The sequence below is a fragment of the Grampus griseus genome (assembly GCF_964374135.1).
Source record: "Grampus griseus genome assembly, chromosome: 11".
NCBI classification, from domain to species: domain Eukaryota; kingdom Metazoa; phylum Chordata; class Mammalia; order Artiodactyla; family Delphinidae; genus Grampus; species Grampus griseus.
In genome coordinates this window covers 86693300-86711176 of record NC_139005.1, presented here as the reverse complement: position 1 = coordinate 86711176, position 17877 = coordinate 86693300, and the positions used below count along the sequence as shown (strand labels likewise).

General features: G+C 47.3%; 1 protein-coding gene across 1 annotated transcript in view; it reads left to right on the top strand.

Annotated features, from left to right (window-relative positions):
• Positions 1-17643, top strand: part of NUAK1 (NUAK family kinase 1) — a gene marked incomplete at its 5' end in the record, with an annotated part of 68374 nt that extends 50731 nt beyond the window's left edge. The window contains 3 exons of the mRNA XM_082666679.1: positions 8237-8356; positions 10141-10273; positions 13089-17643. Coding sequence (XP_082522805.1) covers positions 8237-8356; positions 10141-10273; positions 13089-14242 — 1407 coding nt within the window. The 3' untranslated portion in view covers positions 14243-17643. The remainder of the gene's footprint in view (positions 1-8236; positions 8357-10140; positions 10274-13088) is intronic.
• Positions 17644-17877: the final 234 nt, after the last annotated feature.

The window sequence follows — 17877 nt, the reverse complement described above, 5'->3', positions numbered from 1 at the left end:
CTCAACTCTTCCTGACTCAGCATTTTGCTGGAAACATATTTAGAAAGGGCACTCGTAGCAAAGGCAGGCAGACACATGGCCACAAGCTGGCCTCCATGCTCAAGAGAGTCCATGTCATCAGTGTCTGCACCGGGGGACCACTGACCCTGAAGGCCTGTTACCAACCAGCAGAGTATGAGCAGTGAGGTGCTTCTCAAAATGTGGGTCCATGTTGCGTATCTCGAGGGTGGAGGGCTTTTGCCCAGAAGACCTATAAAAATGCTACTGGTTGAAACTTGTCGCTGCAGTTTTGGTGTGAGCCATGGCTCTTGTTCCTCTCCCCTTCCCTGCCTGATGTTGATTTGCAAAGAGCGCATCTGGCACTGGGAATTATTTTTCTGGCCACTGCGCGAGGGTGTGGCTTCTAAAAATATTCACACAGTCGGTCGGCAGAAAGAATGAGAGCAATGTGCTTCTTTGGGTTGCATTCTGTACTTTGCGGAGAAGCATGTCTACTAAAATAGACACCCAGCACAGCATTAATTTGCAATTAATAAAAATGGGCCAGATTCACATCCCACTATCTGGGAGAATGGAATGCTGACAATTCCCATAGACAGCTCCTGTAAAAGTGCCTGACAATGAGAAGAGGGCCAGGCACCAGGGTCAGCAGACCTCCACAAAGAGGGCTGGGAATTTGGTGAGCTCCCAGGGCTCAGAGTAGAGGGACATAGGGGAAATGGCCCGTTGCCCCTGATGACAATGGAAATGCCTGCTGCTGTGGATAAGAAGAGCAGCTTTGAATGGCCAGGGCTAAGTCAAGATGGAAACCCCGAGGCTTAACAAGGCCAAGAAGGGCAGCTCAGGGTACAGGCCTCTGGGCTTTGACTATATGAATGTGAGGATGCTGCAGTCATGCATTAATGAATCCATTCATCTGTTTGTTCATTTGTCCACTTATGTGTATGTGCGTGTATACATACATATCCATGAATGCCTACATTCACTCTTCCATTCCTGCACTTATCCATTCAGCAAATTGAATACCTCCCGTGAGCACTATTTATTTGACCACAAATATTTACTGAGTTCCTACGGTGTACCTGGCATGGTGCTGGATGCTGGGAATTTAATAGTGAACCAGATGGCCAGGTCCTTGTCTTCTTGGAGCTCAGAATCTAGCTGTTGTTAAACCAGCAGTAATAATGAGCCGTGAGAAGGATACAGAGGTGAATGAGGAGGGTAAGGTACCTGTCCTAATGGACTTAGAATTCCAGTTGGGGACACAAGCAATAAACAAATACGTAGTGTAATTCTCTGGAGGTGATGAAAATCCATGCGGGATGAGTATGGGGAATGACAGGTGTTATTTGAGCTATAGGGGGTGGGGGGTGGGGGGCAGTCAGAGAAGCTCCCTTGCCTAGGACACAACTCCTCAAATCCACTAGACTTTTTGGCCTTTGCACACACAGTTGCCTCTGCCTGAAATGCTCTTCCTACTGCTCTTTTCCTACCCCTCCTTAGAGTTTCAGCTTGAAGGCCTCTTCTTCCAGGAAGCCTTCCCTGATCCTCATCTCTTAGGCCCAGGTGACTCTGCTGTGTGCCTCATAGTCCCTTTGTAATCTGTCGTGGAAGTGCTGAGGAGGAAGTGGTGGGTCTGAACTATGGGCAGATCAGAAAGCTTTTGCCGAGGCAGTGGCGATTGAACTGGGTTTTGAAGGATGGCTAGGAGTTTGATAGAAAGGGATGTGATGATGGGCTTCCAAGGGGAAGGAGCAGCAAGCACAGGAGCAGGGCAGGGCATGGAGGCTAGACAAGGAAAGTAACCTTTTTGGAGCCCCTGCTAGAAGCCAGAACCCTGTGGCAGACCTTCCACACGCCTTATTTCATTTGGTTCTCAGAATATCTCCACTGGGGTGGGTCTGATTACCCCCATTTTACAGATGAGGAAGCTCCTGCAGCTAATAAGCAATGGGGTTGCCTTACAAACCTAAGGTTATTTGACTCCAAAGACCGGGCACCTGATAAATTCTCTACTACACCCACCCAGATTTGCCCTAAATCCAACAGAGCATCCTCACACTCACAAGGGGAGGCCACTTTTTTCATCCTTGCTTCAGCTGGCCTTACCTTGTATATAGGCAGCCTGCAGACAGCTGTCCCTGGGGGAGACTCTCCAAGTGCTGATGGTGGCCATGGCCAGGTTGCCTGAGTCACTGTGGCCAGAGTAGCCATGCGGGGCTGCCAGGGTCGAATGAGCTGGGTGATTGTGTGTTCGCGTCCCCTGAGAGGCTGCTTCTTGGAGGTACCTCAGTGAAGAGCTTCCCCAGATGGCTTGGGATCCGTTATTTCCCATCTCTCTCGAGAGGAGGTGTAACCTTAGATCTGACGATACAAGCTGACCCCACTCACTTTTGCTCACCATTTCACTCCGTACCTTCACTTCCTGACGACCTGAGCGAGGCTGTCACGGGAAAGCCACAGCAATGAACTCCAGGGCCCGACAGAGCTATGGAGTGTGTCTTTCTGGAGAGTGACACAGAAAGCCCGTCTCCTCCTCAGCCACCCGAGAACACTAAATCCCCTTAATGTGGAGCTTTACAGCCAGTGCAGCTCTTCACCCACACCTCAGGCCAGCCGCTTTCCTGCCCTGGGCCTCAGCTTCCTCATCTGCAAAATGGAGATAACAGCGGAACCCTGCTCATTGGGTTGTTAGGTTTTAATATACGTAGTGCTCACAGAACAATGACTGGCATGTAGCAATGCTGCTGTTATTATTATTATCTCATTTAATCTGATTTTGCTTTTCACAACACCGTGTGGTCGAGGCTATTGCAATTCCCTTTTCCAACAAAGGAAACTGAGACTCAGGTGAAAGTAGTGATCGCTTAACATTGACCGAAGGCCTACCATGTGTAAGGCGTGGGTTAAGGCACGTTCCATCTATCAATTCATTTGATTTCGTATCTGCCCTGTGAGGTAGGTTACATTATAATCATCACCCCCCGCCCCCATTTTACAGTTGAAGGAACACAGGTTCAGAGTGACTGACGTGCAGCGAATCCCCTGGGGACCGTGTGACAATGCAGATGCTGACTCAGTAGGTCTGGGGTGGGGCTCCCAGCTGGTGCTGATGTTGCTGGTCCAGCCGGTAGAAGGCGAGGCCAGGATCTGAACTCACACCCAGCATCCCTTACTTCTCCTGTAGTGCGGTACAGCCTCTCATGCTGGACGTGCTTATTTCGGAAATGAATGATAGTCATTTCTCTTGGGTCTTCGGTGGGCATTGGCTCTGCGCAAACAATTGTTAACTAGACCAACCACCATCGTTATCCTAACGGCTGTAGTTCATAGAGTCAGCCAGTACCAGGGCTCTTCCAGGGGCTTTACGTGCGTGTCTTCAATCCTCAGAACAGCTTTAGAGGTGGCTTCTATTATTATTCCCATTTTGCCCATGAGGAAATTGGTGGCAGTTCCCACCCATGATCTAGCAGTGCCAAGTCCAGGGTTAGCCCCAGGTGCTTCTGGCTCCACAACCTCTGATCTGTGCAGTGCACTTCCTGTCAGACACTGCAAATGACTGTCAGACCGTTGCTTTTATTATCATCCACATCAGCATCCTTTCCCAGTGGTTAGTCATCAGCAAGCTGGGTGAGCTCGCAGGGATTATTCACAGTGATCCGAGGTTAACCCCCTTTTAAAAAAATGGTGGTAAAATATATGTAACGTAAAGCTTACCATTTTTAGGTTTTCGGTCCAGTGGCATTAAGTACGTTCACATTGTTGTGCAACCATCACCACCATGAATCTGCAGAACTTTTGCATCTTCCCAACCAGACACTCTGTGCCCATTCACCACTAACTCCCCGTTCCCCCCTCCCCCAGCCCCTGGCAACCGCCCTTCTACCTTCTGTCTTGATGAACTTGACTCCACTAAGTACCTCACATAAATGGAATTCTGTAATATTTATCGGTTTGTGTCTGGTTTGTTTCACTTAGCATAATGTCTTCAAAGTTCATCCATGTTGTAGTGAGGTTAATTCTTTTGAAATGTGAATAATCACTTCCCACTTTGTATAACTCTGATTTTCATCCAGCAGGGCACACCTGTAGAAAGGTTTGAAAACAACAAAAACTCTAGAAATTAAGGACATGAGTGTTGATATCCTTTTCAGAGTCCAGGCTGAACTGAATAGCCCAGTGTGAGGACAGAGGGTGGTTCTGAACGGGGCAGGGCAACAGCCCATCACCAGCAAAGTGGTTACCTTTCTCCAAAGGTTACCAGCGTGTCGGCAAAATACAACTTTGAAAGCAAAGCTGGACGCCTCGTTGGTGGAGTCACCCTCGATACACAACTGATGTTCTGTTACAGAGAATCGCACAGAACCCAATGTTCACGTAGCTGTTCTGTCTGTGACCTTCAGCGGAGCTTCTTAAGTCCTGTAACCTTCAGGTGCTTCACTTACAGAGCGAGGGGCAGGATTAGTTCACCGCTTACGACTCTTCCAGGTTGGAACCCTTTCTGGGATTCCTTTTTGTTTTATTATGTTTAAAATCATTATTTCCCAAATTTCCCAAATGTCTTTTCTTTTGTTCTCTTCATGGATTTTGCCTTTTCCTAGTATCTTCTGTGCTATTTCACTTTAATACTTTTATTTAGTGCAATTCACTTAAGAAATCATGTGTATTTGAAAAAGAAACCTTACATAATTACCTCCAATGGAAAACCAGTATTGTTTTGAGTATCGTGAAGCTAATAAAGCTATCCAGTTGGATTTAAAGGTGGGACATGTATTTGAGCTCCAACTTTGTAAAATGCTTAAAATAGTAATTGGCACATACTTTACATCATTTAATTTTCACTATGACACCGTGGGGCTGGATACTATTCCTACCTCCATTTTACAGATGGGAAATTGAGGCTTTGAGAAGTTTTATACAGTGGCCATTTCCCGTCTTATAGTTGATATAAGCTCCATACGGCGTGGAATCTTAGAGCTGCAGCCCAAGTTTAAGTGGCTCAAGGATGGAGAACTCTGTGTGTGTGTGTGTGTGTGTGTGTGTGTGTGTGTTAATATTTCTTTTCCACTGAAGTGCCAAGAACAGGGACTAATCTAGATTTCTATTAATCTTATGTCAGCAACAATGACAGTTTAACTGGGAGAGGCTGATAAACATTAGTCTGTGAGGATGGGAGTGGGCCGTAACATAAACACACTTCTCAGAAGGGCTACAAAGAAAGCAGGGATGCCCAGACTCGAGCACTCCTGGTGTGTGTGGGGGGTTTTGCACGTGGTGGTGGCGGGTGCCTCTCACGTGTGTGTGTGTGTGCGCCTGTGTTTGGAAGCTCATGCAGTGCCCCAGATGCCGCCGACGTTCACAGTGCTGTGTCCTGCCTTAGCCGACTTCTCGGGATGTTCCAGGGCTGCAGCTGGTCCCTTCCTGTCCTGATTGACAGGGCACACTTCATAAAGCTTGCAACCAACTTCCTGCAAGCCAGTCAGGGTCCTTGATAAGAAAGTGGAATTCAGGGCAATTAAGTGCAAGCTGAGCCCCGAGACTGCGTTTTCTGAGGGCGGTTGTGCGCCAGCTGCTTTCAGTGCCATTCCGTTCATTCAGGGGTGACTTTTACAAAGTAGCCTTCTTCTGGGCGCTGCCTTCAAAACAGAGCCTCAGCTGGGCTGTGTGTGAATCACTCATCCTATTTATAAGCTTCAAGTGGAAATCAGTTTGGGGAAGGGCAGAAGTCCGCAGAGGCTCAGCGTGGACGGCTGGCTTAGACTGGGTGAGATTTGCAGATTACCCAGGGGCAGCGCTGGGCAGTGGTTTGAACCTTTAGAGACACTCGGTTTACATTGTTGCTTGCTAGGTAGCTCTCCTGAGACGAATAACCTAATTTTCCTAAACCTCAGTTTTCTCATCTGTTAAGTGGGTCTTTAAAAAATTATGATAGAATATCCATAACATAAAATTTACCATTTTAACCACTTTTAAATGTACCATGTCAGTGGCATGAAATACATTCACATGGTTGTGTGAATGGGATTTTAGATAGGATTAGAGAGTGTAAGGTGCTTAGAACCATGCCTGATAATTGGAGGTTGTTCTGTAAGTGGTAACTAAGTTTACTATTATTATTTTGTATTATCTACTAATTGTCTTGTGCTTTTCAAAATATAATGCCTATTCTGGTGACAGGTGTTTCTTGGGTGAGGGCAGGTGCTAAGCAGTGGATGTTACAGAGATGAGGGGCAGATGTGGAACCTGCCACCTGCCTCGGGGGACTCAGCCTAGTAGGCAAGGTGAATTTATATACATATAATATATATATTTGTATATACATATGTACATACATATGTAAGTACATATGTAATATATATTATATGAATGTATGTGATATATGTGATGATATGTACATGTATAATATATACATTATACATATATGATAGTACATATATGCATGTAACATATATACATTATATGTATATATGAAGAGGTGCACACACACACAGAAGAGCGCTGCCATAAAGGATAGTAAAACACTTCAAGAAGCCAAAGGAGAAGAGAGTGATTCCAAGGGGTGTGCGATACAAGAGAAGCAAGGTTAGGGAAAACATTTGCCTGGAACTTGTAGACAAAGTTTCAAGGCACTTTTTCGTTCACCTTGATTAATTCTTTTTTTTTTTTAATCATTCTCACAATAATCCTGTGATCCAGAAGAGGATAGGGATCATGGGTTTCCATTTTCTGGTGGTAAACAGAGGCTCAGAGTAGCTAAGGGACCTGCTCCATGTCACACAGATGGCTAGTGGCAGAGTTTGGGCTGCAATGTGATGACTCAGAACCCGGTGCTGTGGGTCCATTTCATCTAGGGTCCCAAGGTGGGCAGAATACAGTTCTGATTGGTGCATAGGTCTATAAAAGGTGGTGATGTCCAGTGCACAGGTAGGTACGTACACCACTGTGGAGGAAGGCAGTGAGACTTTAGGTAGGCCACAGACGGACGGATCTCAGATTAATAGTTACACACTGTAGTATTCATCAGAAACATCGAGCATGTGATTCTGTGGGTATTTCTCAGGACAAGTCTACACTGACGTGAAAATAGAGTCCTTGCAAGGAGTGATTTTAAGTAACAGAGCATGCAGTGGGTGCCAGGGACTGCAGTCGGGAATCACTGGCCCAGTTATGCCAACTGATCCTTTCATGAAAGCTCAGGGCTGCAGAGAAAAGGGTGACCCAGCTGCTTGTAAATTTTGGAAATTAATCCTTTGTCAGTTGCTTCATTTGCAAATATTTTTTCCCATTCTGAGGGTTGTCTTTTGGTCTTGTTTATGGTTTCCTTTGCTGTGCAAAAGCTATGGAGAACAATATGGAGGTTCCTTAAAAAAACTACAAATAGAACTACCATATGACCCAGCAATCCCACTACTGGGCATATACCCAGAGAAAACCATAATTCAAAAAGAGTCATGTACCAAAATGTTCATTGCAGCTCTATTTACAATAGCCCGGAGATGGAAACAACCTAAGTGCCCATCATCGGATGAATGGATAAAGAAGATGTGGCACATATATACAATGGAATATTACTCAGCCATAAAAAGAAACTAAATTGAGCTATTTGTAATGAGGTGGATAGACCTAGAGTCTGTCATACGGAGTGAAGTAAGTCAGAAAGAGAAAGACAAATACCGTATGCTAACACATATATATGGAATTTAAGAAAAAAAAAAATGTCATGAAGAACCTAGGGGTAAGACAGGAATAAAGACACAGACCTACTAGAGAACGGACTTGAGGATATGGGGAGGGGGAAGGGTGAGCTGTGACAAAGCGAGAGAGAGACATGGACATATATACGCTACCAAACGTAAGGTAGATAGCTAGTGGGAAGCAGCCGCATAGCACAGGGAGATCAGCTTGGTGCTTTGTGACCGCCTGGAGGGGTGGGATAGGGAGGGTGGGAGGGAGGGAGACGCAAGAGGGAGGAGATATGGGAACATATGTATGTGATTCACTTTGTTATAAAGCAGAAACTAACACACCATTGTAAAGCAATTATACCCCAATAAAGATGTTTAAAAAAAATAAAAAATAATAAAGTAAAAAAAAAAAGAAAAAAGAAAAGGGTGACCCAGCTGGCAGAGCCACGCAGGGGCGCCTCAGCTGCTTTGGTCCGTGTGGTGTGAGCTGAGCCGATGCAGACGCTGACTGTAACGCTAACAGGCTCCCTGGGTCTTGCTCCTCTTTGTAGATTGCCGACTTTGGGCTTTCCAACCTGTACCAGAAGGACAAGTTCTTGCAAACGTTCTGTGGGAGCCCACTCTATGCCTCTCCCGAAATTGTCAACGGGAGGCCTTACCGAGGGCCAGAGGTGAGCAGCTTGCCTGGTGTGTACGGTGGGGGGCTGGAGAGGAGAAAAGAACTGAACCTAGGAATACTTAAAAAAACCAAACAAACATAAAAGCAAGCAAACAAAAAACCGTTTCCTTATATGATTATAAAAGCCATAATATACACACCTGGGAGAAAAATCCAGAACAGCCTAAAAGAGAAAATAAAGTTGCCTGCGATCTCCCCACAAGAGATAACCACGTAATATTTATGTGACTTCTTCTTAGGCTTTTTTTTCCAGTGTAGATCTTGTATTTCAAACAATTGAGGTCACTATTATAGGTGTACATCTCTCCTTTTATTACTAACTTAATTGTGACTTTTCTGAATTTGTTATTACTGAAAACATGGTTTTTAACGATGACATGATGTTTTATTGTATGAATATACTGTAATTTATTTAATCACTTCCCTAGTGTTAGACAGATTGTTTTCAGTTGTTCCCTATTGTAATAAGACAAGCAGAACAGAAAGCAAACAGCCTCACTCTGCAGCGAACCTTTTTGCGTGTATCTTTGACAGCATGTATTTCTGATCAAGGAAATACATTTAATTGCATCTTCTGATTCATGAGAAATACATTTTCTCTGTGTGCCTAAAGCTTTCAGGGCCACTGTAAGACACAGGTATGTGAAAATATCGTTTTGAAAATGGGTGAGTTGTGACTGATTATTCATTTTTAAAGAGATAGTTCTATTTATAGAGAGATTCATCCACTCAGGATACCTTAAGTAGCAGCCATTCAGTGGGTTGAAATGTTTCCTTCCAAGTATTTATCTGTTTGAGAGTGTTTGGGGCAGGGCTAGAGGGTAAAGAGACGGATGCCAAGAGCCTCCATCACTTGCAGTAAGGAGAAAGTCTTTCCAAAACAAGAATGTAAGGGAGGAGCCTAAGGTCCAATATACAACATTGCAGAAACCTGACACTGTAAATTTATCACAGATAATGAATGCTGCTTTGATCCTCGATGATCCGTTTCTGAGGTTACAAGCTGGCAGCCTGTAATCTGGCCAGCAAGAGTGCTTTATTTGGCCATCTTTCTAAAAAAAAATCGAACATTTAATAAATGGGAGATTTCACATAAAAGTCCGTTTTCTGACTTCTCTTGAAAAAACAAAGGATCTAGCAGTGCTGGGCCTATATTACTATGTGACAGCAACTAGCCAGAGGAGGCTGCCTATGTAAGATGGGTGAATGCCCTCTACAGTTTGTCTTCAAACCAACACTCCACGTGGTACCCCACCGTCTCTCTTTCTTTGTTCACGTTTGTTGTCTGCCTGGCTCTTGTAAGCATTTGAGTTTGCAACCCCTGATCCCTTTGAAGAAGGTGCAGGATTCCTGGGTTAGGAGTCAAGAACCCCACGTTCCAGTCTTACCTCCATCACTGGGATGGGGAGGGGCCTCTGGAGAAACCATTTAACTTCCTTGGGCCTCAGTATTCTCATCTGCCAAATAGGGCTGAAAATAATCCGGGGCCCCTACCTGTTTCACAAAATTAGAGTGAGGATCAAAGAATATCGTCTGTTCAAGAAAGTTCTCCTATGGGTTGGAACCGTTGGTCTCAGTTTGCAACGAAAAAGTCAGGCTCTGAAACAGGCCCCAGGTGCACTGCATATCAGGTGTCAGGCTGTGGTGGGAACCTGTCTGCCAGGTGCTAAATTCCATTCCTGGGGTCATTGAGGGTGGCTGCTCGTGGTCTGTGATGCTAATGGTTTGGAAGGGAATCTGCTTCCCAGCTCCTATATGTCTGTCTCTCTGCTCCAGGTGGACAGCTGGGCCCTGGGCGTGTTGCTTTACACTCTCGTGTATGGAACGATGCCCTTCGATGGTTTCGATCACAAAAACCTCATTCGGCAGATCAGCAGCGGAGAGTACCGGGAGCCCACGCAGCCCTCAGGTGTGTGCCCACGGAGGGTCGGCGGCTAAGCCGGGCGAGGCCAGCTCACGCTTTCTGCTTTTGTGTCCATGTCTGTAAGAAGACTCCTGCTTTTCCTCTTTCTTCCCCCCAGATCTTTGCCTTCCGGCAGAGCTGGCTTATTAGGCCGCTTTCCCCAAACCTTCCCACTGTGATATTTCCAGAACAGTTGTTCTACTCTGCTGGCTAGGAGTCCTGTTTGCTTGCTGTGTGAACTTGGGCAAGGCCCTTACCCTGTTTAGATTCTGTTTCTCCACTGTAAATTCACATTTTGGAAAAGGTATTACGTGAAGTCCCTTCCAGTCCACGTAGACATGAGACCCCCTCAGTAGACTCTAAGGGTGGCAGCTGCTCTTCTGCACACCTTGCCCTGGCCGGGGGGTGTGGTGCATGGGTGCTGTTTCATGACCTGTTACCACAGAGCAAGTCTATCCCATCCCGCTCCCACACCCAAACAAACTCAGCAGTTTAACCAACATCTATTAGCCGTTATCTCTTGATTCCCTGGATTGGTTAGAGCTTTTCTGGCCTGCCTTGGGTTTCTCCTACAGTTGCAATCAGATGGTAGCTGGAGTTGGGGCCGATTGTGGGGACACCTCGGGGCCCCTCTGTGTGGGCTCTCTCCCCATGAGCTGCCTCCCCAGGCCTCTCTCTCTAGGAAGGAGCGTGGACTTCTTACATAGCAGCTCAGGGCTCGAAGATGGAGGAAGAAGCAGCTGCCAGGCCTTCTTAACGTCTGCTTGGAAGCCAGATGATGTCACTTCTGCCACGTTCTATTGGTCAAAGCGACCAAGGCCATAAGCTCCATCTCTTGATGGGAGAGCATTGTTTGAGTGCAGAAGGGGTGTGTACAGGTGGCCATATTTGGAATGTGGTTAACAGACACATCGTATATTGCAGTCCGCGCATCCCACATGTGTATACACACACACACACGGTTGATTCTCATTATTTGCCGCAGTTGTGTCCTATAACATTGCTATGAACGCTGAGTTTGTGAATACTGAAGCACTGCTCATAGGGAAATACAGGGCTCGACTCCTGGGAGCCTCTGGTCACAACGTTTTTGTCAACTGATCAATCCATATCCTTGTTTTATGTATATTTCTGTTTAAAGACGCCTCATTTAAAATATATTGTTGATTTATGAACATCGAACTTACGGCCAACAGCACTTTAACTCGTGCCTGAATGAGGCTTATCTGGCTCACATGTTTTCTCCGTAAGGTACATCACTGCCTTCTTGGCCTTAGAATCCCCAGATAGCACTTCAGCACCACGCTTGGGGGCCATTTTAAACAGTGAAATCACCAATAAAAAGTGCAAATATGTGAAAAGCATGAACTAAACGGACTGTGAAAAGGACACTTGCTTACGGCATGAGAGCAGAAACAAGAAGGCAGTGCCTTGTCACCTGGTTCTGCTTCAGCTGGGAACACACATGCGCATTGTGTGTGGGGGGGGTAATTCACATTTTTGGCCAGTTCGTGGAAAGCACCTTGAGTATTGATTTGGGGGTTCCAAATACATTTTAATGAGTAGGCGAATTTACAAATACAGAATCTGTGAATAATGAGCACTGAGTATTTCATATGTATAAACAGGTATAGATATGCAGATATCTATATCTGTACATTTTTTCAATGAGCTAACCCGAGTATTTTTGTTTGTTTGTTTGTTTTTAGCAAATTCAGGGTGAAATCTATGGCAGGCTTTTTGCCTGACCAGCTAACTTGTGTCAACACAGTTTCTGGTACACTACAGGGGTTCAGAAAATATTTATTGACTGAATGAATGAACATCCTGTTACTTTTCAGGGCTGCAGCTCACCCCTGGCTCCATTGCCAGGTCCCGGCCAGCTACTCATTAGCTACATAAGTAGCTGAGGGGAGGTGGCGCCTTCCCACGATATAATTCAACCCCCATTTGGGGAGCACGGTTTGATCTTAAAAGGCGATTTATAAGCTGTGAGAGTCTGTTGGTTCCTGTGGCCTCCTCAACATCCCTTTGGGGCTTTCCCCTAATTCTTTGGCAGCAGAAATTGACAAATGGAGTTTTTCAGACAGGCCGTAAACGGATAGCAGATAGAGATCAGCTCCCTGATCTGACAGCTTGGTAGGCTATGGCTTATGTCAGAGAGGGACAGGAGGTGAGCACTTGGGTGTGGGATTCCGAGCCTGGCCAAGGCCCGGCCAACCTTGGGGATGGCCCCCTCTCAAGGCCCAGGCGTGCCAGGTGTGAACACCTCTCCATCCTTCTCTGTCTCTCCCTCTCTGATGAGAAGCCTTTTCCTTGCCGTCTCAGCCCTAAATTTCCTTTTTGTGCTGACACATTTTCCTGGTGACCTGAGCGCTGTGTGTTTATATAAACCTAACTTTGGAGAACTAAAAGCCATGGTAATCTATACCTGTTTTCCCATTTAGTAAAATGATATCCGCCAAAGGAATGGTGGGGCCCTGCTTGGGGTCAGGTCTGGATTCTTTCCTGGTTACCTGGCCTTCCCCATTTTATACAGATCTGAGTTGATGGAAAGTCAGCAGTCTGACATTCCGTCAGTAGCGTGGAGAAACATGCCGGGCTCTGATAGCCCACTGGCCTGTGGCTCTGAGTCCTGATGACGCTTCCTGATGGACAGTCTGGAAGGCTACGGCTTCCTGCTCCATGGCGTGGCTGCACCAGGGCTCCATTTGGCCTTTTCCTCAAATGAGTGTGTCTCCTTTGCGCCCCCGGAGCGTCCGCTTTGGAAAGCCCAAAACTCCCGTAAAATGTACCGTTCCTTCTGCTTCTTGTCCCACAGATGCCCGAGGCCTCATTCGGTGGATGTTGATGGTGAACCCCGACCGCCGGGCCACCATCGAGGACATTGCCAACCACTGGTGGGTGAACTGGGGCTACAAGAGCAGCGTCTGCGACTGCGATGCCCTTCACAGCGCCGAGTCCCCACTCTTGGCCCGCATTATCGACTGGCACCACCGTTCCACAGGGCTACAGGCTGAGGCCGAAGCCAAAATTAAGGGCTTGGCCAAACCCGGGGCCCCCGAGGTCATGCTGGAGCGGCAGCGGTCGTTGAAGAAGTCCAAGAAGGAGAGCGACTTTGCTCAGTCCGGCCAGGACTCGGTGCCTGAGAGCCCATCCAAGGTGAGCTCCAAGCGGCCCAAAGGGATCCTGAAGAAGCGGAGCAACAGCGAGCATCGCTCTCACAGCACCGGCTTCATCGAAGGCGTCGTCAGCCCTGCCTTACCCCCCGCTTTCAAGCTGGAGCAGGACTTGTGCCGGACTGCCGTGCCCCTGCCAAGCGCCCCCGAGGCGGAGGTGCCCGCTAAACTCAGCCCCAAACAGTCGGCCACGATGCCCAAGAAAGGCATCTTGAAAAAGACCCAGCAGAGAGAATCGGGTTACTACTCGTCCCCGGAACGCAGCGAGTCTTCGGAGCTGCTGGACAGTAACGATGGGCTGGGTGGCGGCATCCCCTCCCCGAGCCCCCCGGATCCGGCCAGGGTGACGTCCCACAGCCTCTCCTGCCACAGGAAGGGCATCTTGAAACACAGCAGCAAGTACTCAGAGGGCACCATGGACCCGGCCCTGGCCAGCCCCGAAATGCCCACACTGGAATCCTTGCTGGAGCCCGGCATCCCTGCCGAGGGCCTCTCCCGGAGCTACAGCCGGCCTTCCAGCGTCATCAGCGACGACAGCGTCCTGTCCAGCGACTCCTTCGACTTGCTCGACTTGCAGGAGAATCGCCCTGCCCGCCAGCGCATCCGCAGCTGCGTCTCTGCCGAAAACTTCCTCCAGATCCAGGACTTTGAGGGGCTCCAGAACCGGCCCCGGCCCCAGTACCTGAAGCGGTACCGGAACCGGCTGGGAGACAGCAGCTTCTCCCTCCTCACGGACATGGACGATGTGACTCAGGTCTACAAGAAAGCGCTGGAGATCTGTAACAAACTGAACTAGCTCCCCAGGGTGCAGGGGTGGGTCGGGGTGGGTACAAGGGAGGAGTGGGAGTGGTGACTGGGCTATGGACAGAGCTGGTTACCTCTTCGCTGGCCATGACAACAGACTGAAAAAGGATCGGTGCTGTCTTGCTTTGGCCAAATTTGCAGCCTTGAGCCAGTGCGTATGAGGGAGAAGTGGGCTCTTGGCCAGTCCTGCCAACTGCCAGTCAGAAGTGGGATCCTCATTGGCATTTGCTTTACGGCACCTCCTAGAGTCCAGGGGAGGTGGTGTTGGCCAGCACTTAGGGGGTGGGGAGGGAGCATATGGGAGAGGAAACGTTTCCCTAGAAGTCGTCCACGTGCTTCTGGAGGAGGGCAAGACAGACTGGGGCCATCTGCTCTGAGTGAACTCAGAGCTCGCTCCTTCTCTCCTCGCGCGTTAGCAGGCTTGGTCTGCCTGCAGGGGGTGGGCACGTAGATTTCATCTGAGCTTGAATCGGTAATCGATGGATAGGGGCTGCTGGGTGTGCTGGTTTGAGTAGCCCAGACAGTGGGAAGGAGTGCTGTGATTGAATAGTAATGGCTGCCATGGAGATGGGAAGGGGTGCAGTAGCACTCTTGCCGTGTAGTTGCCATCCTTGACCTGGCTAAGCCCTGGGAGTGCTAGTGTAGATCCCGTGGGATCTATGTTATCTCTTTCATGCCACTCGTGTGGCATTTGTTAATTTGCTACTCTGCCTTGAATGGAAGACAGGGCCTTGGTCAGAGAGAGAGTGCTCTGAACACTGCTAAGGACTTAGAGCCAGCCCATGGTGATTTTTTGGCTTTCTGTTGTCTGCCTCTTCTTTCCTGGTGTCTTCCTGGCTCTTCAGCACAACCTCCAAGGGTAGACAGGGAAAAAGAGGTGGTGTCAGAGGTCAAAACTATGGTGTATAACAGAGCTTGGAACCCTCTGTGATCTTTTGCAGATGAGTGGAAGTTGATCCACACCAGCAAGGGGACAACTTGTCCATTTCTTTAACATCTCAATATTAACTGGAATGCTGCCTTGTGGGTTCTGACCTGTGTGAATGTTTTGAATTGGATGTGATATCGTCCATAGTCCCCAAAGGAGTAACTCGCTCAACCATTAACCTTGTTTACTCGTAGCAAACGGTTTCCCCATCCACTAAGGGTAGAATCCTCAGAGGTAGGCGAGTTTCCTTCTAGGGAGTTAGTGTGTAGGTGGGGTATTTGGATGAGGAAAGGTTAAGTCAGGCGGAAGGTGTTTCCCCGTACGAATCTAGGTATTCTGTGTCCTACCTGCCTAGAACTCCTAGGCTTTAGGGGGAGCGTTCCAGCCACTCAGATGAATAAGGTGCTTCAAGAGCAGAGTGGGTTGGGAGGAAGCAGAGCGGAGAGGGAACACTTCCCTGGAAGTCCTCCAGATGGTTCTGGAGGAGGCAGAAAAGAGGTGTGACAGGACTCTTAGCTTGAAAAGTAACATAGCTAACATAGTGTAACTTCTAGACACCCGGATTACAGGTGATCAGATGTCACGCCCACAGTGGGGCATCTTCAGATACCGAGTTTGGAATTAATGGTCTTATTTGGGATTTGGGACAACTTCAGGTTCTACTGGCCCCAGCTAATTGAAACTTTTGTTTCAGGATGGCTGACTTCTGAAAGCCAGCTAGACATTTAAGGAGAACTAGTCTTGGGGGTATTTTGGGGAAAACCAACAGATCATAGTTCATGGGGAGAAGAGAAGGCATTCACCTTCAGGTACTAAGAACATTGATTAGAATGAAACTGCCCTTTTCCCTAAGGAGATGGCTCCATTTCTCCCCTTGTCACCAGCTCTGGGGCTTTGGCTTGTGCGTCCGTTCGGGTTGAGCTGAGTAGTGTAATATGGGAAGCTTTCCGGTTTCCCTTCATTCAATTCCACCTCCTTCCTGAACTCCAAGATAGGTTCAAAGGGAAAAAAATTCCGTAGCTAGCAAACTGTATGGGGCGTGTGGGTGCGCGGAGGGCATTCTGCAATCTCTAAAGCTCCCTCGTTGTCTCATTTTACGCAACCTCTTCTGGACAGCCTGCACTGCCACACTGCTGGCGCCTCACGCATGGCAGCCAGCCTGGTTGGTAGCTGTCAGTATGACTTAGGTATAACACCTACCTACTGGTTGGTGTAGTTTCCTCTTGCCCAAGTGATTGTGTCTGTTTGGTATTTTCCATCCTTACAATCTTCAAGTACAAATGACACTATTAAGGAACGTCATTCTACCCCCGCCCCCAAAACACATGTATGTTCTCTTTTGTCAGTAGAACCAGACAGTGGATTGTGGTAAAGACAGTCCTCCACTCAGAGGAAGAGACCCTGAGTTTAATCCTGGTGTGCTGGTGGCCTTAGGCACCTGCAGTATCTCCGGGGCTGAGTTTTCCCTTCAGTGAGGGCTGGAGGGGTAGAGTAGCTGGTCTCTCAGGCCTTGCCTAGTTCTGACATTCTGCTAACATCCTCTGATTCTGGACGTGATGCTGACTCTGTCCTTTTAAGGAAAAACTTGGAATAGAGGGACAGGCCCTCAAAGCAGCTCCCTTGCTTCCTGATTAAGTCCTATCATCCCTTCCAGCCAATCCCAGCCAAGGAAATTATGCTTGATTCATTTCCATGGAATTACAAGTGAGAGACACTTTGATGACCTGGTGGACCAAGCAGGAGATTCAAGGTCAGCTCTCCTGGTCCTTTCCTTGCCTCTGTGGGCCTTTCAGTGTCTTAGTTTACACATCTGCCAAAGGAGTAGACTTATACTTCTTGTTACAGGTAAATTTCAAGGCATGATCAGTTTTCAGGAAGTGCTTCAAGACCCCAGGCAAAATGAAAATGCCAAGTACTCTCTGAATTTCCATCCCTGTTACAAGGTGCTGCTTCTGCAGATGGCAAGGTGCATCTTTCAGGGTGAGACTCTGGTGAGTGTTGGCCACGCCTGCGGTCTTGAGTACAAATGTGAATGACTGACTGACTGCTTATTGCCAAACTGGAAATGTTCTGTAGGGATTTACTGGCATGGTATCATTCCTAGAAGAAAAAAAAAAAGAGAGAAACTTGACTGCACATTTTTTTTAATCCGTGTTGTGACTTTTATTTAATTTCTATTTTTTTTTTTGGTAATAAAAAGTTGACTTTTTTATTTGAATTTGTCTTTTTTTATTTATTGGTCTGAAAGGCATTTCAAAGGTATTATAATAATATATTGGTGTAATTTAAACGGTGCAACATGCTTTATGTCTCCAGTCAAAATTGGTTTTCATTCATTTGATTGGTTTGAGCCCAGGACAGCCTACAGGGGAAAAAAAAAAGCTGGATAACCACCCAAAGTGTTTGTATTTTCATTGGAAACTGATTTGTTTTTTGTTTTTGTTTCTGTTTTTATTTTTAAATTAAATAAATTGCCATGAACTGAACTGAACTGGGACGTTGCTTCTTTATTTGGTTGTTTTTCTCTTAGTTAAGAGAATGACAGAATGGGTATAAGGAACAGAAACCCACCTGTTAGCTTAAGCACAAAGGGGGAATTTCTTCGAAGTTCCCAGAAGAGGAAATGTAGCTGGCCGTGCAGTTGCAACCAGAAACTGGAAAAGTAGGACCCAGTCCCTCTTTTCTGCTCCTCCTTGCAT